This window comes from Rhinatrema bivittatum, chromosome 4 (genome assembly GCF_901001135.1).
Source record: "Rhinatrema bivittatum chromosome 4, aRhiBiv1.1, whole genome shotgun sequence".
Classification (NCBI taxonomy): domain Eukaryota; kingdom Metazoa; phylum Chordata; class Amphibia; order Gymnophiona; family Rhinatrematidae; genus Rhinatrema; species Rhinatrema bivittatum.
In genome coordinates, this window is record NC_042618.1 from 379,866,257 (window position 1) to 379,893,102 (window position 26,846).

At 41.5% G+C, this 26,846-nt stretch overlaps 1 protein-coding gene across 4 annotated transcripts in view; it reads left to right on the plus strand.

The window, feature by feature from the left end:
• The window catches only part of CCDC66 (coiled-coil domain containing 66), a 237,977-nt gene that overhangs the window by 140,103 nt on the left and 71,028 nt on the right, over positions 1 to 26,846 (plus strand). For all 4 annotated transcript variants that reach the window (XM_029600914.1, XM_029600915.1, XM_029600913.1 and 1 more), the window contains one exon: positions 22,571 to 22,800. In XM_029600914.1, the coding sequence (XP_029456774.1) occupies positions 22,571 to 22,800 (230 nt within the window). The remainder of the gene's footprint in view (positions 1 to 22,570; positions 22,801 to 26,846) is intronic.

Genomic DNA, 26,846 nt, shown 5'->3' on the forward strand with positions numbered 1-26,846 from the left:
TTGTAGGTCACTACCAGATACATAGAGAATAAACTAATACATTTTAAGGACCTTAATTGTACACATTCCTACTCCCATAGCAACCTAAAACTTAACTAGGAACTGAACAAATTTAAGATGAAGGCAGCAGTCCAGCAGCAAGAGGGGAGCCTCCCAGTCTTTGCATCGAGTGTCACATGTATGATTTTTTACCCGTCAGTGAGAAGTTGTACATGTGCATCCGATGCAAAGAGCTCCTGTCTCTCAGAGAACGAGTCTGATCTCTGGAGGCTAGAGTGGCAGACCTGAAAGAGCTGAGGCAGAGATGTATATAAATGAGACCTTCAGAAACATAATAGCCAAGTCCCAACTCCAGACTTGGCAGCCCTGGTGCTACCTTGGAGGAGGAAGGTCTCACGATCAGAGAGCATCAACCTGGTGCAGCAGGAAATGATTCTGTAGCAAGGACCTGCTCTCCAGGTGGTGCATTGTCATCTCGCATCAAGGATGTGTCTCCCAGGACTACTGCCCAGGAGGGAAGAGTTAGGTCCACTGTCATAGTTGGTGATTTGATTATTAGGAATGTAGACAGCTGGGTGCTGGTGGGTGTGAGGATCGTCTGGTAACATGTCTACCTGGTGTGAGTGGCAGACCTCATGTGTCACCTAGAAAGGATTTTAGACAGTGCTGGGGAGGAGCTGGCTGTTGTGGGTCATGTGGGCACCAATGACGTAGGAAAATGTGGGAGGGAGGTTCTGGAAGCCAAATTTAGGCTCTTGGGTAGAAAACTGAAATTCAGAACCTCCAGGGTAGCAGTCTCTGAAATGCTCCCTGTACCACGTGCAGGTCCCCAGAGGCAGGCAGAGCTCCGAAGTCTCAATGAATAGATGAGATGATGGTGCAAGAAAGAGGGATTCAGTTATGTAAGGAACTGGGGAACCTTTTGGGGAAGGGGGAGTCTTTTCCAAAGGGATGGGCTCCACCTTAACCAGGATGGAACTAGGCTGCTGGCGTTAACCTTTAAAAAGGAGAGAGCAGCTTTTAAACTAGAGCAAAGGGCATGGTTTGGAGGGAAATATCTTCAAAGGATATTAAGGAAGCGTTAGAGTTAGGGCATCCCAACAGAGGGGTTCCAATAATAAGAAAAGTAGTCCAAGTGCCTATAATTAAAACCTCACCTGAGCTAAAAGATTCCACTTTATCTCTGTCAACTGACAAGCAGAATGTAAATACAAACAAAAAACACACTTTGAAATGTTTGTATGCTAATGCCAGAAGTCTAAGAAGTAAGATGGGAAAATTAGTCTATAGCAATGAATAATGAGACAGACTTAATTAGCATCTCAGAGACATGATGGAAAGAGGATAACCAATGGGATAGTGCTATACGGGGTACAAATTATATCGCCATGACAGAGAGGAGCATCTTGATAGGGTGACGCTTTATGTCCGGGATGGCATAGAGTCTAACGGAATAAATATCCTGCAAGAGACTAAATGCCCCTGGCCAAGATGGTGAGACAGACAGTTACATGCTAAGAGAAATTAGGGAAGCTAACCAAATTGGTTGCGCGGTAAATAATGGGAGATTTCAATTACCAATATGAAAACACGTGGTATTTAGAAATCTTTTAGAAAATAACAACGCTGTAGAATTTTCTCATATAGATTTAAGGACCATCATACCACCCCCAGTGCTCACAAGTTAAACTTGCATTTCATGCACTTTCACAGGGTCACATTTAATCAATTGGTCCAAGGAACTAGCATCAAAGTTCAATTATTTGTATTTTTTTGTGTTTTTTACTATATATTTAAAAAGGGTCAACTTTCCTTATTTGTAGGTTGTCGGGGTTGCTCATCCCGTAGCTGTCGGAGTCACTTGTCCGACGCGCGCGTTTCGCCACACAAGCTGCTTCAGAGACATCCGTTTCAAGCTCTCCTGATCCAGCACTTCCCCTTGCTTTAGCGGGGATATAAAGCAAATCTTTAAACAATGATAATTCATGCAAGATGCTGCGGGTCCGTCAATTTTTCTAAGATATAAAATTTTTTTAGTTAAAATGAACTATATTTCAGCGATTTCAATTTTATGAACAAACAACATTTAACGATGTATACTTGCAAATGGGAGGGAGCAGATAAACAGATTTGAACTCACCGAACGCCGACGCCGTCTCCCTGCTTAGAGATTTCAGCAGTGAGGCAGCTCGGGTCGGTCTGATTTTTAAATGCAGAGGTTTTTGGCAATCACCTGACAGTCAAGTGATTCCTGATTTCGGCGGGCAATCACCAAAAATGGAACCATTCAATGTCTTTATTTAAACCACCAGGGATGACTGATTTCAATTGAAAAATCCACTTCTGTTCCTAGATGGAATAAATGATAGCTTTATGGAGCAATTGGTTCAGGAACCAATGAGAGAGGGAGCAATTTTAGATCTAATTCTCAGTGGAGCATAGGATTTGGCGAGAGAGGTAATGGTGGTGGAGCTGCTTGGCAATAGTGATCATAATATGATCAAATTTGAATTAATGACTGGAAGGGGAACAGTAAGTAAATCCATGGCTCTAGCGCTAAACTTTCAAAAGGGAAACTTTGATAAAATGAGAAAAATAGCTTTAAAAATAACTGAAAGATGCAACTATAAAGGTAAAAAGTGTGTATCAGGCACGGACATTGTTTAAAAAAAACAAAAACAAAAAAATCATCCTAGAATCCCAGTCCAGATGTATTCCACGCATTAAGAAAGGTGGAAGGAAGGGAAAAATGATTACCAGCATGGTTAAAAGGTGAGGTGAAAGAGGCTATTTTAGCCAAAAGATCTTCATTCAAAAATTGGAAGAAGGATCCATCAGTAAAAAATAGGATAAAGCATAAGCCTTAGCAAGTTAAATGTAAGACATTCATAAGACAGGCTAAGAGAGAATTTGAAAAGAATTTGGTCGAAGTGGCACTCAACAAAAACTTTAAAAAAATATATATATCTGAAGCAGAAAGCCTGTGAGGGAGTTTGTTGGACCATTAGATGGTCGAGGGGTTAAAGGGTCACTTAGGGAAGATAAAGCCATTGCGGAAAGATTAAATGATTTCTTTGCTTCGGTGTTTACTGAAGAGGATGTTGGGGGGATACCCGTTCCGGAGAAGGTTTTCATGAGTGATGATTCAGATGAACTGAACCAAATCACAGTGAACCTGGAAGATGTGGTAGGCCTGACCAACAAACTGAAGCATAGTAAATCACCTGAACCAGATGATATACCCCCCAGAATTCTGAAAGAACTAAAAAATGAAATTTCAGACCAATTTCAATTAATTTGTAACCTATCATTAAATGCATCCGTTCTACCTGAAGATTAGAAGATGGCTAATGTAACCCTGATATTTAAAAAGGGATGCAGGGGTGATCTGGGAAACCATAGACCAGTGAGCCTCACTTCAGTGCTGGGAAAAATCTTGGAAACTGTCATAAAGAATAAAATCACAAAACATTTAGTTAGAGATGGTTTGATGGGACACAGCCAGCATGGATTTACCCAAGGGAAATCATGCCTCTCAAATTTTTTAAAGGGGTGAATAAACATGGGGACAAAGATGAACCGGTAGATGTTGTGTATTTGGATTTTCAGAAGGCATTTGACAAAGTCCCGCATGAGAGGCTTCTAAGAAAACTAAAAAGTTATGTGATATGAGGTGATGTCCTTTTGTGGATTGCAAGCTGGTTAAAAGACAGAAAACAGAGAGTAGGATTAAAGGGTCTATTTTCACAGTGGAAAAAGGTAAACAGTGGAGTATTTCAAGGATCTGTACTTGGACCGGTGCTTTTCAATATATTTATAAATGATCTGGAAAGGAGTACGACGAATGAAGTGATCAAATTTGCAGATAATAGAAAATTATACAGAGTAGTTAAATCTTAAGCAGATTGTGATGAATTGTAAGAGGACCTTGTGAGACTGGAAGATTGGGCTTCCAAATGGCAGATGAAGCTGTCTGCTTCAACGGCAGGGGGAATGAAGAAAAGATGTTTTATATTCAGACATATACCAACAAGGACTGAATTACATAGTCTGGGTAAAACAAGCATGGGTGTAGCTTGCTTGTTACAGCGGTTACTACTCCAAATCAAGCCTGATACTTCACTTAGAATACATATCCAGCACAGCCCACTGCTTCAACGGCAGGGGGAATGAGAGGAGGATTTATATTCAAACAACCAACAAAGACTGAATTCACAGGCTGGATAAACAAGCGTGAGAGAAGCTGGCTTATTACAGCGGTTACTACCCCAAACCAATTAGCTGGATGCTTCACTCAGATGCAGCTCCAGCACTGCTATCTACGATGGTGGGGGTGGAAGGGAAATAAAACCAAAAAAGTTATTTAAAGGGACAAGAGTAACAAAAGTATGAAAAAAAAAAGTGTGAAAGCTTGCTGGGCAGACTGGATGGACCATTTAGTCGTCTTCTGCTATCATTTCTATGTTTCTATGAAATTTAATGTGGACAAGTGCAGAGTGATGCATATAGGGAAAAATAACCCTTGCTGTAGTTACACAATGTTAGGTTCTATCTTAGGAGTTACCACCCAGGAAAGAGATCTAGGTGTCATAGTGGATAAGAAAAGATGGATGTCGTAATGCCTCTGTATTGCTTCATGGTAAGACCGTATCTTGAATACTGTGTGCAATTCTGGTCACTGCATCTCAAAAAAGATATAGTTGCACTGGAGAAAGTGCAGAGAAGGGCAACCAAAATAAGGTTTCATGGAACGGCTGTCCTATGAGGAAAAGCTAAAGAAGTTAAGGTTTTTTAGTTTGGAGAAGAAACGACTGAGGGGGGGGATATGATAGAGGTCGACAAAATCATGAAAGAACTTGAACAATATTGAGAACTTTTTTTCGTAATCAATCTCAAAAGTTCTATGGTTATGCAATAAAGATATTCCCTGATATCACTAACATCACTTAAATAAAGAGAGAGAAATTTCTAACCATGAGAGAAGAAGCGCAGGCGAGAGGAGCTACGTTTATGCTCCAGTTTCCATGCTATTGTATTCTGGTCTATCAAAATTCTAGATATATTTTTAGAGAACCGGAACAACTACGGCTATACCTTGATTCCCACTCCAATTAGCCTTGAGGAGGGTATGGTATTAAAATAAATAACACTGGTTAATTCTGAAATCATCATGTTTATTAAAAATGAATATTGATTTACCTGTAATAACTGCTCTTAATGTACATTTTGCCCCCTTGATTGCCTATAAAGATGCACTATGGTCAGGGAGAACTTATTACCTATGATTTAATATGATAATGTTTTGTTATTATGTAAAACCAGGACCATATTGTTTATATTTTTTCTGAACTTATGTTCTGTAATATTTAATGAGAAATTCAATAAATAAATAATTAAAAAAAGAACAAGTTAATGTAAATTGATTATTTACTCTCTTAGGTAATAGAAGGACCAGGGGGCACTCCATGAAGTTAACAAGTAGCTCATTTAAATCAAAGAAAATTATTTTTCAGTCAGTGCATAGTTAAGCTCTGGAATTCATTGTCAGAGGATGTGGTTACAGCAGTTAGTATAACTGGGTTAAAACAAGGTTTGGATAAGATCATAGAGGAAAAATCTATAAACTGTTATTAATTAATAAGCAATAGTAGCTTGTGATTTATTTAATGTTTGGATATTTGCCAGGTATTTGTGACTTGGATTGGCCACTGTTGGAAACAGGATGCTGGGCTTGATGTACCCTTGGTCTGACCCAGTATGGTATATCTTATGTTCTTTTGATTTTTCTTTATTTAGCTTAAATCTGGAAAAATCTCCAAAAACCTGAAATTAGTTCAATATGTGCTAGAGAGATTGGGCCAGGTCACATAAAAAAACTAGTAAGTTGTCTGTGAAAGCAGCATATTTAACTGTGTGGGTCCCACAGCCAGTCCCCTAATCTTCAGGTCATTTTGTATTATCAGCAACAATTATTTTTGGTCAAAGTTTAATAGAAAAATTGGACAATATGAAGATATATAGGTGGGATTTTTCCCAGGTTTAGAGATAACTGTCATTACTGCTTTATTAGCAACAGATGGATAACATCTACTGTCCATCAAGGTCGTGAAGGTTTTACTAAGTAGTGGGGCAAGATGGTCTGCTAATATTTTATAAAATTCAGCATTGAACCCATCAGGCCCTGGAGTCTTAAACCTCTTAGCCTTCTGTATACCTACTAAAATTTCCCCAACACTAATAGGTCTGTTAAGTTTTTGTAGATTTTTATCTTCAAAAGTTTTCAGTCCCAAGTTTTTCAAAAAGACCTGACATTGTAACTTTTGACTTATTCCTACTTATTGTTATCTTTCGTTTACGTGAATTTGTTACTCTAGTTTTTTCCCTTTTGTTAAATTGTAAACCGATCCGATATGGTAATTTACTATGAAGGTCGGTATAAAAAACTGTTAAATAAATAAATAAATTTAACTTTATCAAATCCACTAGAAGAATATAATTGTACATAGTAATCTACAAATGATTTTGAAATATCTTGATTAGAATGCACTATTCCCCCGCTCTGTCCTCTCAAGTGAGACACATATTTAGAGCCAGATTCAGATCTTATCAAATGTGCCAGCAAGTTACCTGCTTTATTACTATGTTGATATAGTTTAAATTTATAGATTTGTGTACTCTTTTTAGCTCTTTGGTGTAGGAGTGTATTTAAGGCTACTTGTGCAGCAAGATATTCTTCTGTTAGCTCCTGTGTTAGTCCTAATCAAAAATTTTTTCTCCTTTTATGTAGAGTAGTTTCCAAAATAAATAATTGTTTATCCATAGCACTTTTTCTCCGAATTAAGAAAGAGATTATGTCTCCCCTTAAAATGGCTTTAGCCATATACCAGGATAGAACCGCTGCCTCTTCAAAATGTATGCCATTATTAGCTACATAATCTGCCCATCTCTGTTTCAGGTATTCTTGAAAAGAAGTGTCAGTAGCCAAATAATAAGGAAATTTCCAGATGAAGTTTTGTAGTCTCTGCCACAGATCACTCAAGGTGACCCAAACAGGAGCATGGTCAGAAATTTTGATTTTGCCAATACCGGCTTTTTCTATATTGGAGAAACTACTTTGGGAGACCAAGATATAATCTAGTATAGAAAAAGTGGCATGAGCCCTGGAAAAGTGTGTAAAATCCTTTTCTAGCGGATAAACAGTATGCCAAGGATCTAAAAGTTGTAATTCCAAGGTTAAGAAAGAAATACCCTTCATAGGACCTATCTTTATCCCCTTTGAAGGGACTTGATCTATCTAATTCTGGGTCTGCTACTATATGAAAAATCGCCACCGAGAAATATCACATCCCCCAGACTGGACAACAACAATTGTACTATCTGTGTAAAGAAATTGTGATCATATTTATTAGGTGCATATATATTACACAAAATCACAAGTTTCCCTCCCAATTCCACTATCAAAATTATATAACGTCCTAGTGGGTCTTTAATTTCCCATTCACTCTTCAAAGGATTATTCTTATTAACAAGAATCGCAGCACCTGCAGATCTTGTATTAGCAGAGGCATAGCAAAGCTGTCCCACCAATTCTCTCTTAAGCTTCTTGTGTTCAAAGTAATTTAGATGGGTTTCCTGTAAAAAGACTACATTGGCAGCTACTTTTTTTAAAGCTGTAAAAATCTTTTTTCATTTAACTGGCTTGTGTATGCCACATATGTTCCATGATACCAATTTCAAGGATGTTTTACCCAATACCTTCTCTATATTGTATACCTTCTCTATATTGTATATCACGGAGAGGGTGGTGGATGCCTGGAATGCCCTTCCGGAGGATGTGGTGAAGACCAGAACTGTGAAGGACTTCAAAGGGGCGTGGGATAAACACTGTGGATCCATAAAGTCAAGAGGCCGCCAATGAAGAGTGGGTGACTCGCCAGAATGATGGCTACTGCCTGGAGACAATACCCTTATTCAATAAACGTACACATGCTTACTATGACTCCAACATCATTCTAGCTTCAACAGCAAGAGGAAATGTGGAATAAAGGATCTGCACTCACAAAGGGGGGAGTAGCTGGCTTGTTACGGCGGTTACTACCCCAAACCAAATAAGCCTGTTACTTCAATTTCTATGCATATACAGCATAGTTCTCTGCTTCAACGGCAGGGGAGAAGAAAAAACTGATAGTACACACATCCAGCAGAGCTCTCTGCTTCAACGGCAGTGGAGAAGAAAAAAGGGTTCACACTCACGAAGCGGGGAGTAGCTGGCTTGTTACGGCGGTTACTACCCCAAACCAAATAAGCCTGTTACTTCAATTTCTATGCATATACAGCATAGTTCTCTGCTTCAACGGCAGGGGAGAAGAAAAAACTGATACTACACACATCCAGCAGAGCTCTCTGCTTCAACGGCAGGGGAGAAGAAAAAAGGGTTCACACTCACGAAGCGGGGAGTAGCTGGCTTGTTACGGCGGTTACTACCCCAAACCAAATAAGCCTGTTACTTCAATTTCTATGCATATACAGCATAGTTCTCTGCTTCAACGGCAGGGGAGAAGAAAAAAGGGTTCACACTCACGAAGCGGGGAGTAGCTGGCTTGTTACGGCGGTTACTACCCCAAACCAAATGTGCCTGATACTTCACTTTCGATGCATATCCAGCATGGCTCTCTGCTTCAACAGCATGGGAGAAGAATAAACTGATACTTCAAGTATATCCAGCATAGCTCCCTGCTTCAACGGCAGGGGAGAAGAAAAACAACCAATAAGGGCTGTATAACATAGTCTGAGTAAAACAAATAAGCATGGGTGTAGCTTGCTTATTGCGGCGGTTACTACCCCTACTACCCCTAACTTATCAGCTAGATATTCACTTGGATGCAGCTCCATCACTGCTTTCTACATTAATGGTGGGGGTGGAAGGGAAATAGAACCAAGAGCTAAGAGAAACAGATAAGTATGCAGAAAAAAGTGTGTGAAGCTTGCTGGGCAGACTGGATGGGCCATTTGGTCGTCTTCTGCCGTCATTTCTATGTTTCTATGTTTCTATGATATATCAATTTTTGAAAGCAGGCATCTCCCCAGCCAAGGCACCCAGTCACACAGTTTCCATACATCCTAAGCCACAAAGCTTCAGTCTTTTCCACACTCATGAGCCATATATTTTCCCCCTCCCCCTTATTTTCCTTCCCCACCCCCTACCCACCCCTTTATCCCTACCCCAGAACCCAGCCTGGTTTCCATTAACCACAAGATCCCTAACTGCCTATCTGCCTTCTCTAAATCTCCCAAGAGAAAAAAAAAATTAAGCAGTATAAATGCGTGATAAGCTTCCTCTTCAGGCACTACACCTACAGCCAAAGACCTGTTAATCTCTGTCTTTCCCAGAGCCTATAAGTACTAGAGTCCATGTCTTGAGGGCCACTAGCTCTCTGTTCCTGGTGCAGAGTTATTCTCTTCTCTGTTACTCTTGTTCCAGGTGCAAAGATTTCTTGAACATATATAAAAGTTGCAATGGCACCATCTTCCAAAGATCAATCAAAATAAAAAAAAAACAGATTTCCCTCCTGAGCAAATATTTGAATCCAGCTATGTCCATACTTTTCCTGTGTTTTCAGTCACCCAGGGTAATAGTAGGATGCTTGATCTGTCTCTCCAGCCAGCTTAGGCTATATATCCCAATGAAACCCTTAACTGGGCTGCGTGTCTCCTCTTGAAACTTCCAAGAGCTCTGCTAGTTTTACAGCCTCTGCTACTGACCGAAACCATTGCACTCCTTTGGGAAGAATACCCGGAATTTAGCAGGATACAGTAATGCAAACCGCAGCCCTAAGACATGCAGCCGGGAACAAACTGGTGCAAATTCCTTACATTGAGCTGATAATTTAAAGGAGTAATCCTGGAACACAAGAATGTGTTAGTTTTCATAGGACAATTTTTTCCCAGATCTTAAAATTTGCAGAATCTCCACTTTATACATAAAGTCCAGAATTCTTGCTATAACCACCCATGGTCTCTGAACATTCCCTTCTAATACCTAGGAGGTGCACCAGTTTGATAAAGCAGTGGGCCTCACATCTGGGAAAGGCTCAGTTCACAAACCAGCCAGGATTCTAAAAAGCGAGCAAGATCCTTCTCTGCCAAAGTTTCAGGGAGTCCTACAAAGCATAGGTTATTCCATCGAGATCTATTTTCGAGTTCAAGCCTATCATCCTATTTATGGATCGCCGATTTGAAGCTGTGTAGTTCCTCCTCAGTGGACATGATGGCATCATGGTTCTTTGAAATCCTCTGCTCAATCTCCCTGAAGCAGGCGTCATAACTAGCCATACATGAGTTCACTTCTAGTTTATCTACTATTTTTCTGAACTCTGGTTCTAGACTCTGCAATTGCCATCTCATGAAAGCCTGGCTTTTCCAGGGTCGGCTGTGTGTCCGCCATCTTGCCGTTCCCTGGCCTAATTCTTTCCTTCTCTTTTTCTTTCTTTGTTAAACGAGCTGACATACCTCGAAAGGCCCACAAAAGTAATAATTAAGTTGTCTGCTGGCATTCCTGGCGAAAAGCAGATTTGGGGAGGAGGAGGGAGGCTGATTTGGCAGAAGGGTGGACAGATTGTTGAGAATCTCATCTCTCCCCGCTCAAGGCATCACGTGATCCTCCCTAGGATAAGATTAAAGTTTCAGTATGAGTGAAGTCAAACTAATATATTTAAATATGAGAGGAATAGCTACAACAATCTAGGATCCTTCAGTTTCTAAAGAAGGAGAAAGTCCACATCTGCTTTCTTCAAGAAACGCATTTGGAAGCCAAAGAGCACGAGAAGCTGAAAAGGGCTTGGGTGGGATGGGTTTATGCTTGTTTTCTTCATGCTGTCAGGGGTGTGTATATTCTTATACATAAAAATCTACCCCTGCAGCTGGATAGAAAATGTTGTAATCCTGAAGGCTATGTTATTTTGGAAGGGAGTTTGTATGGACAAACAATCACATACATTAATATTTTGGGGCCTAATGTAGGCTAGGCAGAGTTCGTACTAAGCTTAGGGATATTTTGATGGGCTATGACACAATACGACCATGCCTGAGAGGAGACTGGAACGTGTGTAGATCCCAGTGTGGACAGATCAGGAGTAAGGGAATATACAAAGATTCTCAGGGAATGGCATCTGGGAATTAATCTGGATGTATGATCCAGTAGCTATATGGAGGGAAAGAAATACAAGGTGTAAGAATTACACATATTATTCCACCAGACATCATCAAACATATAGCCGGATTGATTTCTTTTTATGTAAAAAGCTCTAGCTATCACTGCTGCAGATGCAGGCATCCTAGTATGCACGGTTTCCAATCATCATGCAATATCTCTTTTCTTTAAATCTTATAGGTCTTTGGGAGTTGGCAGACCATGGAGATTAAATGTGTGGTGGTTAAGGCAGAAGAACTTGAGTGATAAGATAAAAGAAACAGCGGCAGATTTTGATCTGTAAAATCCCGTAGAAGACTGTAACCCTACACTCAGATGGGAAACCTTGAAGGCGGTACTTAGAAGGCAGATAATTGCTTTTGCAAGCCATAAAAATAGAGAAAAAAAATCTAAGCAGGCAGAGCTGGAAAAACAAATTGAAGTCTTGGAGAGGAAACATAAAGGGGCCTGCTCTTTAAAATCACTTAAACGATTGCACTTGGCAAAAGACGAACTCAGAGAGCTGCAGGTAAACGATATTGAAAAAGCAATACATTTCTCTAAGCAATGATATTATGAGCAATGCAAAAAAGATTTGTTTTTTGCCAAGGCAATTCGAACTAAGAGAGAAAGCTCCATCATTTATGGGATTTGAGATGGACATTTATGGGATTTGAGATGGACATTTATGGGATTTGAGATGGAATATAAAGCAAATGCCTACAGATATTAATAAAATGTTTGCCGCACATTTTGCTAGTTTCTATCAGGCACAGTAGAAAGAATCAAACCCCAAAGATTCCGAGGATAGAAACCATCTAAGCACAAGGGCCAAGATTCCAGCACCTTTAGTATTGGTGCAGATATGAACTGGTTAGGCATTCCCCTTCAGGCATGCAGAGCGAGAATTTTTCTCATGAGAAATGGGAAAGCTGAATTCCCTACAGGTTGCATTCGCTCAACCCAAGGGTAGGCAGTGATCCTGCTGGCAGCCGCCTATTGTGGTTCTATGCAGAATAGACCTAAATCATGATGGACCAGGAGGTTCTAGACATTTTGTGAAGTGGGTATGCTCCTGAGTGCACAAGACAAGTCCCAAAGGGCTTTTGATCTCCCCATGTATGTCTCTTCAAAAAAAAAAAAAAAAAAGGTAAAAGGAAGACTGACAAAGTGGTGGCACCTTTAGACTATTGTGCTAGTACACTGACAAGAGAGGGGTTAGATCACCCTCTCGATATACTTTGTAGTTCCAAAAAGATGGCTCCTTCCACCTGGTATTGGGTCTGAAGGACCAATAAACAGGTGCCTGCACATGCTCCACTCTCGAAGACAGATGTTACGGTTGGTCATGTCATCAGTAATAGAAGGAGAGTACTTGGCTTCCTTGAATTTGGTGGAAGTGTACACTCCATTCTATTTGGCTGTCCCACCAGAATCTCTTAAGGTTCTGGGTCTTGGAATAACATGTTTCAATTCTAGGCAGTAACCTGTGGCCTAGAGATGGCACCCAGGATGTTTACCAAGGTCATGGTAGTGGTGGGAATAGTCTGGTACAAATAGGGAATTATATAGAAACATAGAAATGACGGCAGAAGAAGACCGAATGGCCCATCCAGTCTGCCCAGCAAGCCTCACACATTTTTTCTCTCATTCTTATCTGTTTCTCTTAGCTCTTTGTTCTATTCCCCTTCCACCCCCACCATTAATGTAGAGAGCAGTAATGGAGCTGCATCCAAGTGAAATATCTAGCTTGATTAGTTAGGGGTAGTAGGGGCAGTAACCGCCGCGATAAGCAAGTTACACCCATGCTTATTTGTTTTGCCTAGACTATGTTGTACAGCCCTTATTGGTTTTTTTTCTTCTCCCCTGCCGTTGAAGCAGGGAGCTATGCTGGACATGCGTGAAGTATCAGTTTTTTTCTCCCCTGCCGTTGAAGCAGAGAGCCATGCTGGATATGCATTGAAAGTGAAGTATCAGGCACATTTGGTTTGGGGTAGTAACCGCCGTAACAAGCCAGCTACTCCTCGCTTTGTGATTGCGAATCCTTTTTTTCTTCACCCCTGTCGTTGAAGCTATGCAGGATATGCGTGAAGCATCAGTTTTTTGTTTTTGTTTTTGGTTTTTTTTTTCCCCTGCTGTTGAAGCAGAGAGCTGTGCTGGAAATGCGTGCTGTATCAGTCTTTCTCCCATGCCGATGAAGCAGAGAACCATGCTGGATAAGCATGGAAAGTGAAGTATCAGGCACATTTGGTTTGGGGTAGTAACCGCCGTAACAAGCCAGCTACTCCCCGCTTTTTGAGTGCTAACCCTTTTTCTTCTCCCTTGCCGTTGTAGCAGAGAGCTCTGCTGGATGTGTGAAGTATCAGTTATTCTTCTCCCCTGTCATTGAAGCAGAGAGCTATGCTGTATATGCATTGAAAGTGAAGTATCAGGCATATTTGGTTTGGGGTAGTAACCGCCGTAACAAGCCAGCTACTCCCCTCTTTGTGAGTGCAAATCCTTTTTTCCATTACCTCTTGCTGTTGAAGCTTAGAGCGATGTAGGAGTCACAGTAAGCATGTGTATGTTTATTTAATAAGGGTATTTGTGTCAATAGCCATCATTCTGGCGAGTCACCGACTCTTCATTGGCGGCCTCTTGACTTTATGGATCCGCAGTGTTTATCCCACGCCCCTTTGAAGTCTTTCACAGTTCTGGTCTTCACCACTTCCTCTGGAAGGGCATTCCAGGCATCCACCACCCTCTCCGTGAAGAAATACTTCCTGACATTGGTTCTGAATCTTCCTCCCTGGAGCCTCAAATCGTGACCCCTGGTTCTGCTGATTATTTTCCTACGGAAGAGGTTTGTCGTTGTTTTTGGATCATTAAAACCTTTCAAGTATCTGAAAGTCTGTATCATATCACCTCTGCTCCTCCTTTCCTCCAGGGTGTACATATTTAGATTCTTCAATCTCTCCTCGTACGTCATCCGATGAAGATCCTCCACCTTCCTGGTCGCCCTTCTCTGTACCGCTTCCATCTTGTCTTTGTCTTTTTGTAGATACGGTCTCCAGAACTGAACACAGTACTCCAGGTGAGGCCTCACCAAGGACCTGTACAAGGGAATAATCACTTCCCTTTTCTTACTCGATATTCCTCTCTCTATGCAGCCCAGCATTCTTCTGGCCTTTGCTATCGCCTTGTCGCATTGTTTCGCTGTCTTCACATCATTAGACACTATCACCCCAAGGTCCCTCTCCTGCTCCGTGCACATCAGCCTTTCCCCCCCCCCATCGAGTACAGTTCATTCGGATTTCCACTCCCCATATGCATGACTTTGCACTTCTTGGCATTGAATCTCAGCTGCCATATCTTCGACCACTCTTCCAGTTTCCTTAGATCCCGTCTCATTCTCTCCACTCCTTCCGGCGTGTCCACTCTGTTGCAGATCTTCGTGTCATCCGCAAAAAGACAAACCTTACCTTCTATCCCGTCCGCAATGTCGCTCACAAAGATATTGAACAGGACCGGTCCCAACACCGATCCTTGTGGTACACCACTTAAAACCACTCTCTCTTCAGAGAAGGCTCCATTTACCATCACACATTGCCTTCTGTCCGTCAACCAATTTGCAATCCATAAACAGGTGTACTCCTGTTTAGATGATTGGCTCATAGGAGCCAAATAGGCACAAGAAGGCCACAGGGCCTTGGGAATGGTAGTCCATCTCCTGCAACAGTTAAGCTGGATAATAAACTATGCAAAAAGTAGCCTGGATCCATCTTGCCCCTAGAATTTCTAAAGGGCTTATGTTGATACAAGGGAAGGGAGAATTATGCTAATTCCCAGCAGAATAGCCGGGTTAATAGATTGGGTGCTGACCTTTCAAATTCAAGATTCACCTAGGGCTTGGGGCTATCTGCAGTTTCAGGGCTTCATGGTAACATCGCTGGACTTGGTCCTATGGGCCAGAGCACATAAAAACATAAGTTGCCAAACTGGGGGTCAGACTTGAGGGTCCATCAAGCCCAGCATCTTGTTTCCAACAGTCTCCAATCCAGGTTACAAGTACCTGGCAAGAACCCAAACATTAAATAGATCCTATGCTACTAAACGGTGGCTATTCCTGAAGTCAACTTGATTAATAGCAGTTTATGGACTTCTCCAGGAACTTATCCAAACCTTTTTTAAACCCGGCTACACTAACTACCTTAACCACATTCCCTGGCAATGAATTCCAGAGCTTAATTGTGCATTTCAGCAATCCCTGTTACGCTGGTCAACCTCTTCCCAGGGTTACCAATTCTGGCTACAAGCACCTCTGGAAGTAAGGAGGAGCCTGGATTGGTGGCTATAGCCCTCCATTCTGCAGAGAAAAGTTGCCCTAGTATCTTTCGATGGGATCATAGTTACCCTGGGGGGATGGGGGCACACTGCCAGGGGCAGGGGTCAGAGGAAGAAGCTTAGTGGCCAATAAACAAGCTTAAAAAAAAAGCTGTCAGGTTGGCTCTCCAATGCGCACAATTAAGCGCTGGATTTATGCTACAGATCCAGTCTGCCCTTTTGGTGAGAAAAATTTGTATGCGCGTCCCGCTCTGGTTTTAAAGTCTGAGCAGCGCACGCCAGGCTGCGTAATGCATGCATTTCCTGGCTTTGGTGCACATAGGGCTTTTAAAATCGACCAATTTGTCAATCCACCCTTCGAGTCAATAAAACAGCCTCTATAAATGACCTGTCACTGAAAACTGTCCTTTTAGTAGCGATCTGCTTGGCCAGGTGTATCTCAGAGCTGCAAACCCTGGTATGGAGAGACTCTTATTTGGTCTCCTCTCCAGATTCAATTATCTTCCGTCCAGTATCATTCTTTCTTCCTAAGGTTGTAACTTCCCTTCATGTGAACTAATCAGATTCTCTGTCAGCCTTTAGAAGCAGGGACTGTCTGGAAAAGGATAGAAACCTGCATCTGCTGGATGTGCACTGTATTCTGTTGAAGTACCTAAAAGGGAAAGTGGATAAGTTGTTTGTTTGTATTGTGGCTTTGGAAACTGCCTTCGGAAAAGTGAGGCAGCCTCCAAAGCCACCTTGGCTACATGGATCAAGGCGGCAATAGTTTCAGCATACATACTCTTGGGCAGCAGGCTCCGGTAGCCCTACAAGCCCACTTCACGAGGGCACAAGCAGCATCATCGATGGAAGTGTCTTCAATCTCTACAGAGGAGATCTGCAGTGCTGCCAAGTAGTCTTCCCTATGTATCTTCACAGAGTTCTACAGGCGGTCTTTGCCTTTGAAGCAGGGATCATTAAGTCAGCCCTGTCTTCCTCCATCTCAGCAAGGAGAAGCTTAGGTAACTCCCGTACGTGAAGATTAGTCTAGCAGGAAGATAAGGACGTTTAAATTATACTTACTGATAATTTTCTTTTTTTGAGTCCTGCTAGACCAGTCCCAATCCCAACCAGAAAGACAGGAATGACGGGGATCAGTGGAACCAATGGCATGCAAGATATGTCCTTCTGTGTTTTCCTTCCTCTGACTCTCTCTCTCTCTCTCATCTTACCTCTTGACTCACTCGCAGTGGTCTTTAGTATGTGTTTTCAAGAATGTGGCGTTAGAGGGATTTCTGGTGGTCACAGTGCTTTTGGCAGTAGACTACTGGTATTGCCTAGGACAGGGATAGCAAACTCCAGTCCTTGAGTGACACAAACAGGCCAAGTTTTCAGGATATCTACAATCAATCAATATGCATGAGAAAGATTTGCATGCACTAGAAAATCTTTCTCATGCATTTCATTATAGACAGCCTGAAAACCTGACCTGCTTGAGGTACTCGAGGACTGGAGTTTGCCAACCCTGGCCTAGGACCACACCTTCCTTATAGCCCAGAGTGACATCATAAGAGGTGTGTCCTCTGACTCCGTTAGCTGTGGAGTCTAGCAGGACTCAATGAAAGAAAATTATCAGGTAAGCATAATTGAACTTTTTTTTTTGTTTGAAGTATGATAGCTGTTTTTGTTTTTTGTATAAAAGAATACATTATTTAGTGTTTCACAATTTAGTGATTACTTTTTTGACACACTATTCCCTTGCTACATTTTGAGTGGTGTTTTCACTCATTTTTTATTGTTTTGGAGATATAATTGAATTTCAGGTAAACCCTGTTGTTTTTTAGTTGTATTTTGTAAAGGCTTCCTTTTTTAGTTTTTGTGTCGTCTGTTTTTGCACCTTATTGCTAGTTATTAATCTAAAAGGAAAAATAAATCTAAAAGGAAAGGCATTTAGCTGGATAACTTTTGAGTTATCTAGTTAAATGCTGACTTTTTAATACTTTGAGCACTTTTCTGGATAAATTTTAGCTGGATAACTCATTATCCATAAGAACATAAGAAATTGCCATGCTGGGTCAGACCCTTTCGTGGATTACAAACTGGTTAAAAGACAGGAAACAGAGAGTATTTTATTTATTTATTTATTTAAAATTTTTATATACCGGCATTCATGTTGCAAACACATCATGCCGGTTTACATATAACAGGGGTGTACAGTAAACAATTCAATAACCTATTTGTGTAGAAGGAAGCAGTTACAAATAACAAGGTAATAGAACTGGGAGGAGAGAAGAAAAGAAAGAGAATAACATTAGGTATAGGTATTTACATTAGTAATAACATTTTTACATGTGGAAGTGGTAGAATCTGGCTGAATAGAATTAATCGGTGTCCGGGAAAGCTTTTTTAAACAGCCAGGTCTTAAGTCTCTTCCTGAAGGTTGGGAGGCTGGGCTCCTGTCTAAGGTCCGGTGGGATGGAGTTCCATAGAAGGGGGCCGGCTGTTGAAAAGGCCCGATCTCTCAAGGTAATGTGTTTGGTAGTTTTGGCTGGGGGCACTTGAAGAGATCCTCTGAGTGTGTCTCTTGTTGGTCTGGAGGAGTTATAAATTTGGAATGGGACTTGTAAGTCGAGTGGGGTGTGTTGATGGATGGTTTTGTATATTATGGAAAGAGATTTGTAGAGGATTCTAAAGTGAACAGGCAACCAGTGGAGATCTTTTAGGATTGGAGATATATGGTCCCTCCTCCTGGAGTTTGTCAGTAATCTTGCCGCAGCGTTTTGTAACATCTGGAGGGGTCTAGTATAGGAGGAAGGTAGGCCCAGAAGGATAGAGTTACAGTAATCGATCTTAGAAAAAATGATAGCTTGTAGAATGGTTCTGAAGTCCTGAGTGTGGAAGAGTGGTCTAATTCTTTTCAGAACTTGGAGTTTGTGGAAACAGTCCTTGGTGGTTCTGTTGATGTAAGCTTTAAGGTTCATCCGGTTATCAATTAATACTCCTAGATCTCTCACCTGTGTAGTAGTTGGGATAGTTGGAGGATTAGAGATGGCATTATTATCTGGGGAGATGAGAAGCAGTTCTGTTTTAGAGGAGTTTAAAACTAGGTTTAGGTTAGCCAGGAGATGTTTAATTTCGAAGAGACAGTTTTCCCAGTGAACCAATGTTTTTGTGTAAGATTCTTTAATGGGTATCACGATCTGGATGTCGTCGGCGTAGAGGAAATGTTTGAGGTTAAGGTTGGAGAGGAGTTGGCAGATAGGTAAAAGATAAATGTTAAAGAGTGTAGGTGACAGTGAGGAGCCCTGGGGGACACCTATGGATGCGTCCATTCGTGAAGATTCTTTGTTCTGTATCTTAACCTTGAAGCCTCTGTTGGAGAGAAAAGATTTAAACCATGAGAGAGCTGTGCCTGAGATACCTATAGAAGCCAGAATGGAAGTGAGAATGGAATGATTGACCGTATCAAAGGCGGCTGATAGGTCCAGTAGAATTAAGAGGAAGGATTGGCCTTTGTCAAGGCCCATTAATATGAAGTCAGACATGGAGATGAGGAGGGATTCTGTGTTCAGTGACTTGCGAAATCCGTATTGTGATTGGAATAGGATTTTGTTTTCTTCTATGTATTCGGAGAGTTGAGTATTGACAACTTTTTCTAGAATCTTGGCTATGAATGGGAGATTGGCGATAGGACGGAAGTTGTTGGGGTCTTTAGGATCCAAGTTGGGTTTCTTGAGTAGAGGTTTGATGGAGGCCAATTTGAGGTCGTCAGGATATAGTCCTTGGGAGAGTGAGCAGTTTATGATGTCCGACAAGGTTTTAGCGATGGAGTCAGGGATGGCCAGGAGCAGTTTGGTGGGGATAGTATCCAAAGGATGGGAGGAAGGTTTCATTCTTCTTATAAGAGTTTGTATCTCTAAGATAGAGATGGGTTCAAGTGTTTCCAGACCATTGTTGTTGAGGGATGATTGTTGAAGAGACTGGTAAAGAGCAGGGTCGGTGGGATTAGAAGGCAGATGAGTTAGAAGAGTAGGATTAAATGGTCAATATTCTCAGTGGAAAAGGGTAAACAGTGGAGTACCTCAGGGATCTGTATTGGGACCGGTGCTTTTCAATATATATATAAATGATCTGGAAAGGAATACAACGAGTGAGGTTATCAAATTTGCGGATGATACAAAATTATTCAGAGTAGTTAAATCACAGGCAGACTGTGATACATTACAGGAGGACCTTGCAAGACTGGAAAATTGGGCATCCAAATGGCAGATGCAATTTAATGTGGATAAGTGCAAGGTGTTGCACATAGGAAAAAATAACCCTTGCTGTAGTTACACGATGTTAGGTTCCATGTTAGGAGCTACCACCCAGGAAAAAGATCTAGGCATCATAGTGGATAATACTTTAAAATCATCAGCTCAGTGTGCTGCAGCAGTCAAAAAAGCAAATAGAATGTTAGGAATTATTAGGAAGGGAATGGTTAATAGAACGGAAAATGTCATAATGCCTCTATATCGCTCCATGGTGAGACCGCACCTTGAATACTGTGTACAATTCTGGTCGCCGCATCTCAAAAAAGATATAGTTGCGATGGAGAAGGTACAGAGAAGGGCAACCAAAATGATAAAAGGGATGGAACAGCTCCCCTATGAGGAAAGGCTGAAGAGGTTAGGGCTGTTCAGCTTGGAGAAGAGACGGCTGAGGGGGGATATGATAGAGGTCTTTAAGATCATGAGAGGTCTTGAACGAGTAGATGTGACTCGGTTATTTACACTTTCGAATAATAGAAGGACTAGGGGGCATTCCATGAAGTTAGCAAGTAACACATTTAAGACTAATCGGAGAAAATTCTTTTTCACTCAGCGCACAATTAAACTCTGGAATTTGTTGCCAGAGAATGTGGTTAATGCAGTTAGTGTAGCTGGGTTCAAAAAAGGTTTGGATAAGTTCTTGGAGGAGAAGTCCATTAATGGCTATTAATCAATTATACTTAGGGAATAGCCACTGCTATTAATTGCATCAGTAGCATAGGTTCTTCTTAGTGTTTGGATAATTGCCAGGTTCTTGTGGCCTGGTTTTTGGCCTCTGTTGGAAACAGGATGCTGGGCTTGATGGACCCTTGGTCTGTCCCAGCATGGCAATTTCTTATGTTCTTATGTTATTAAGGGTCCATCAAGCCTAGCATCCTGTTTCCATTTCATACTCATAGCTAGCTGTTTATGGGAATGAAGAAATGTCATGAATTAAGATGAGGAAAAACATGAGTTGCCTTTCCAAGATGGAAGCTTAAAGGTGAATTGTAAAAGCTTTGCATACGCCAAATCCTTGAGATTTGCACAGAAGGCAGGCTGGTGCGCACCGTATGCATTTTAAAAGGCGCAAAATTACATGTGTATCTCTCAATACATGCACAAACCTTTTTTAAAAAGGGGTGGGGAATGGGCCAAGGATAGGCATTCCTGGGTTTTTTTTGTTTGTTTGTTTGGTTTTCTTAATAAAACCAACATGTAAGTATTTGCATGCACAAGCGCATGCCGGTATCACATACCGTGTAACTTTACTTCTGCTATGGATGGTGAGTGAGTCATGAAACAAAACTAGGCTAGTCACCAAGATTTTAAGGGTTGGGATTAACAGCATAAAAGGGAGGCTTTTTAAGGGGTTAGAAAGTCCTATACTTGACCTGGGTGAACTGGGAATGAACTTGGGAAACTAGTAATTGCATTGGCGCGCTTATCTACTAAAATTATCCTGCTTATGCAGTAGAGGCAGCATTTGTGCTCAGATGTGCATCTATATTAAATTGTGCGAATATGTACACGTACAGCCTATTTTATAACATGCGCATAAATGTCCATTGGTGTGAGCTGGCATACGCATGTACATACGCACTCATGCGGCTGTTTAAAAGTTACTGTCCCCAGGGATATGTGGTCTTAAACCAAAGATGGCAGAGGGGCGAGCTATAACATTATGATGTAAGTTGATGAATCAGTATATGATTAGGTTGGGGGCTGTAGACCTGATCCTGGATTGCCCGTAGGGTATAGCAGCTGATGTAAGGATATGATTCAGGGAGATGAGTAATCATATTGTAACCTGTTGATTGCTTCTGTATGATTCCAGTGATAAGTGGATTTGTAATAGGCAGCGCAGCTTTGAGATTTACTCATTCTATTTTTTTTCCTTTAGTAATAAAAACCACAAACAGGAAGGACAAGTTTGATATGAAATAATTCTATTAATGCCACTTTATTTCTTATAGCTGCTCCTGGAGGTTGTGTCCAGGGGAGGTCTACCTGTGGCCTTACACAGGTGGGCCCTTTTTCATAACAGGAAACCCACACTTCCTCATTAAATAAACTGTTTGCTAAAAGAAACTTGACAGTATCAAGAACTTATCTGAGTGTGCTCAGGACACACTAGTACTTTCTCACTAGACATTTATAAACCAGATATGTTTTGGGCCTAAGAAGCATGCAAAAATTATGCAAAAATGCTAATGTAGTATTTGGGTGATGTAGTATGAAAAGAAAGGGGAACTACCCTGTTTCCCCGAAAATAAGACATCCCCCGAAAATAAGACCTAGTAGAGGTTTTGCTGAATTGCTAAATATAAGACCGCCCCTGAAAGTAAGACATAGCAAAGTTTTTATTTGGGAGCATGCCCGTCGCACAGAACACCAGAGCATGCAGCTGTGATTTTTTTACCCTGCAGGATTCACAGTTAGTTGTCATCACAAACCAGCATAACCAGACAACTATTCAGAATATAATAAATGTTCATTTTTTTGTTCAACAATATATGTGAATTCTTCTTCATGGAAAAATAAGACATCCCCTGAAAATAAGGCCTAGTGCATCTTTGGTAGCAAAAATTAATATAAGACACTGTCTTATTTTCGGGGAAACACGGTAGTTGTGTTTTCTTAGTTTTCATGTTTTATAATTTGAGAAATCCTGCTAATATATTTGTAACATTAATACATTATTTTTTCTGATTGTGCAATATACCATGCTGAAGCTTTTTAATGTACAATATAATTTTTTGTGTGTTTTTACTGTGCTTATACTACCTAGGTGGAAGAACATGACAGATGGGCAATGCATTTTGATTCATTCAAGAAGCCTGATCAACCACTTCCCTTAAACATATCACCAATGCAGCAATCAGACACTTTATATGCCTCTCCGGAACCACATGAGACAATAGATCGATCTTCAACTTTAAGTAACCTCAGCTATCCAGGGTCAGAGTTTTTGGGAAAAGCTACTGAAGACATTTCTTTAAGGCAGAATCAGAAAACCAGGTGGGTGCTTGCCTAGTATCGGTGGACATTTGTAGGACTATAAAGTACTAAAGATCAAGAACAGTGTACCCTCATCCCAGGAGCTATGAATTTTGGTGATATAAAGCCTACAGCAGCAACTGCACATTACTGTGTTTCCCCGAAAATAAGACATCCCCCAAAAATAAGACCTAGTAGAGATTTTGCCGAATTCATAAATATAAGACCTCCCCCGAAAGTAAGCCATCCCTTGTAAACAGGGGCGGATTGACCTATCGGGGGATCGGGCTTCCCCCGGTGGGCCAGTCAATCCTGTGATGTCATTTTTTTTTTTTTTTTTAATAAAGTTTCCAAAGTATTAGGGACAGACGCGAGCAGTGGTATCCCGAGGGGAGCCAATTCCCCCGGGCGCAAGGAGGCTCATGCGGCCGCTGAGCCTCCTTGCCCAAAGAAAAAGATCGCGTTCAAATGCACTGATGCTCTTTCTCCTTCCTGCCTGTGCGGCCCCGGAAGTAAACGTTGCCGGAGCCGCGTGGGCAGGAAGGAGAAAGAGCATCAGCGCGTGCAGAAGAGGAGCCGCCGCGGGCTGCTGCGAATTCCAAGTCGCAGCGGCCCAAGAAGAGGAAGAGGCCCGGTAGCAGGGCCGAGGAAGAGGCCCGAGAAGTGCAGGGCCGAGGAAGAGCCCATCCTGCGGCGACCCGCGAAGAGGAGGCCCAGAGGTGAGAGAGAGGCTGAGGGTCTGTAGAGGGTGTGTGCATGCGTGTATGAGATGAGTTGAGAGATTGTGTGTGGGAGTGAGGATCTGAATGTTTGCAGAGGCAGCATGTGAGAGCCTCTGTGTGTGTGAGAGAGACTGCGTGTGACGGTGAGAGCCTATGCTTGAGCAAGACAGCATGTGGGAGTGAGAGAGAGCCTGTGTGTGTGAGAGTCAGACAGCATGTGCCAGTGAGAGACTGTGTGTATGAATGATTGTATGAGAGACAGCATGTTGACAGTGAGAGCCTGTGTGTGTGAGAGAGAGAGAAATGCATGTGAGAATGAGAACCTGACTGTGTTTGAGGGAAGAAGATGGAGAGAAAAGAAATACGGAAGAAAAAAGGACAATATAAAAGGAATTGGCAAAAAAATAAGAAAGGGAAGGTGGAAAAAGAAAAAGCCTGTGACCAACCGATTAGAAAACTAATCAGCCAGCAAAGGTAAAAAAAAAAAAAAATTACTTTTTAGTGATTGGCACATGTAATCTTTGGGAATGTGCAAGAATAGCACTTTCTCTATGCGGATCTCACAATGTACGAGATCAGCATGGAGAAAGTGGAAGCCCACGGGGCCTGCACAGAGGAGGCAGCAGAATGGGCTTCAGTGTCAGTAGCAGCAATCGGCGCCTCCCCAATAGCCATGTGGCAGCAGTGACAGTGGCAGCAAGATTACTGACATCTGGGGATGGTGGCAGTACCAGTCGGGGGACCCCTTCCAAGCAGTGTGCAGAGGTTCAAAAGCAGCAGAGTCAGCCCAAGCTGATTACATTGAATGCTGCACACTCTTACCTCTCTCTGACAGCACACTGGTGAGGCATGGCTGACGCAGGGGCAGCCAGCAGCTCTATTAGACATCTCCTGAAAATAAGGCCTAGTGCATCTTTGGTAGCAAAAATTAATATAAGACACTGTCTTATTTTCGGGGAAACAGGGTATAGTAAAATTTATCAGAATTTGTAAAAGTTCCCTAGTCTTAATGAGAAACTAGAGGTAAAACAAGTGATTTTTTAAAAATGTTTTCTCTTACAAAGATTCCTGTCACAGGTGTGAGATGTAACAGCTAGCAGATCCACTGTAGCATGTTACAAAGATCCAATGCACAGGACTAAGAATTGGAGCTACTTTACGCATTGGTTTCCCCTTAACAATCTCATTTTTATTGCCAAGAAAAAAGGTGGGCCTATTCAGTATCCTTTCTATAATCCCATCTTCCTTACTTCTGAAATGTTATCTTGAAATCATGAACCAAGACAGAAATGTGGGTTTATAATAAAGTAACATTAGTTCTTGCTGATCGATACAATCCATTTTGAGTGCTAGTTTTAATATAGCACAAATTTATGTTGGTGCTGTGCAGATGACATTTTTTTGTCATTATTGATAGTTTACCCTTTTGTTAATTTATTTTACTTTTTTTTGTAAATGGCCATCCTTTGCAGTCATTACCTACATCCTATTTAGGTATTTTATTTTTTTTTATATTCTGCTTTTGGCACTTTAAACCAGATTACATTAAAATACTGTATTCTTAAACTCTAATTTATTTTATGTATCTGACATTATTTATAAAGTACAAGAATAAACGATAGTTCTCTTTATTTAATCAAATTTATTTATGTTAGGAAATAGCTATTTAACAGGCACAATAATTGCTGTATTTCAATTTGGTAAATTATTATTATTATTATTATTTATTTCTTTTATATACCGACATTCAATCGAGATATCACATCGGTTTCCAGATAACCAAGAGAATAGGGCGTAGTCCGCCCTATTTTACATTATAACATGGTAACCAAAAAAACAATTATAACATATTATAACAGTGGTACATGGAACAAAAGGTTATAGGATATAACAAAAGGTTATAGGAAATAACATATGTACATGAATGTGTTGTTGATAAAATAAATTTAGGATTAGGGACTTGTTGGTAAGGTAATTTAGGAATAGAGGTGGGGGGATGAGGGAAGGGAGGGGGGAAGGTGGGGTGGGAGAAAGTAGTGGAGTGAGGGATTCAGGGGGGTGAGAAGACTGAGTATGGGATGAGGTGTGTTGCGTTCGGGCAGGTTAAGGGTCGGGTGGGAAGGCTTTTAAAAACAGCCATGTTTTAAGGTGTTTTTTGAAGGTTTGCAGTGATGGTTCATTTCTGAGACAGGTGGGGAGGGTGTTCCATAGGGTGGGTCCCGCTATTGTTATGGCTCGTTTGCGGGTTGCGTTGAGGTGTGCAGATTTGAGATTGGGGATGGCTAGGAGGCCAGTGTTGGTGGATCTGAGGGTTCTTTGTGTGGGGTGTGGATGTATTGCGTTGTTTAGCCAGTTCATTTTGTTGTTGTGTATTTTTTTGTGCATGAGGGTGAGTGTTTTGTAATGGATTCTTTGTGTGATGGGTAGCCAGTGGAGTTCTTTGAGGGTAGGTGTGATGTGGGAGGATTTTTTGTTGTTGGTGATGATTCTGGCGGCGGCATTTTGTAGAACTTGGAGGGGTCTGATGTGGATTTCTGGTAGGCCGATGAGAAGGGAGTTGCAGTAGTCGAGTTTTGAGAGGATAATTGATTGAAGGACTGTTCGGAAGTCGTGCGCTTGGAGAAGGGGTTTAAGTTTTTTCAGGGTTTGGAGTTTGAAGAATCCATCCTTAATTGTATTGGAGATGTGTCGTTGAAAGTTGAGTTGGCTGTCAATTGTTACTCCTAGGTTTCTTGTGGATGGAGTGAGTGAGATTTGTGAGATCTGTGGCACTCCCGTGTTGATTGAGGTTCCTGGGTGGTTGGAGGGGGTGCACTTGAGGGGATAAGAGGGACGGTCATCGTGGATGTGAAGGATTTCTGTTTTGGCTTGGTTGAGGCATAGTGATAGTTGGGATAGTAATTGGGATAGATTTGAGCTGAGGTTGTTCCATTTTTCCATGGTGAGTTGGATGGACTTGTTTATGGGGAGAAGTATTTGTATGTCGTCTGCATAGACGAAGTAGGTGAGGTTTGCATCTGAAAGGTATTTGCATAGTGGGAGGAGGTAAATGTTAAAGAGGGTTGAGGAAAGGGAAGAACCCTGTGGGACCCCATGTGTGAGGGGCACTTGAGAGGATTCGGATGAGTTTGTCTTGACGATGTAGGATCTGTTTGAGAGGTAGGATTTGAACCATTTGATTGTGGTGTCTTGAAGACCAATTTCTTTAAGTCTGGCGAGGAGTGTTCTGTGATTGATGGTGTCAAAGGCGGCTGATATGTCAAGGAGTATCAGGAGGAACGATTTGCCTTTGTCACGGCCTCTGAGGATGGTATCAGTAAGGGAGAGGAGGAGGGTTTCAGTGCT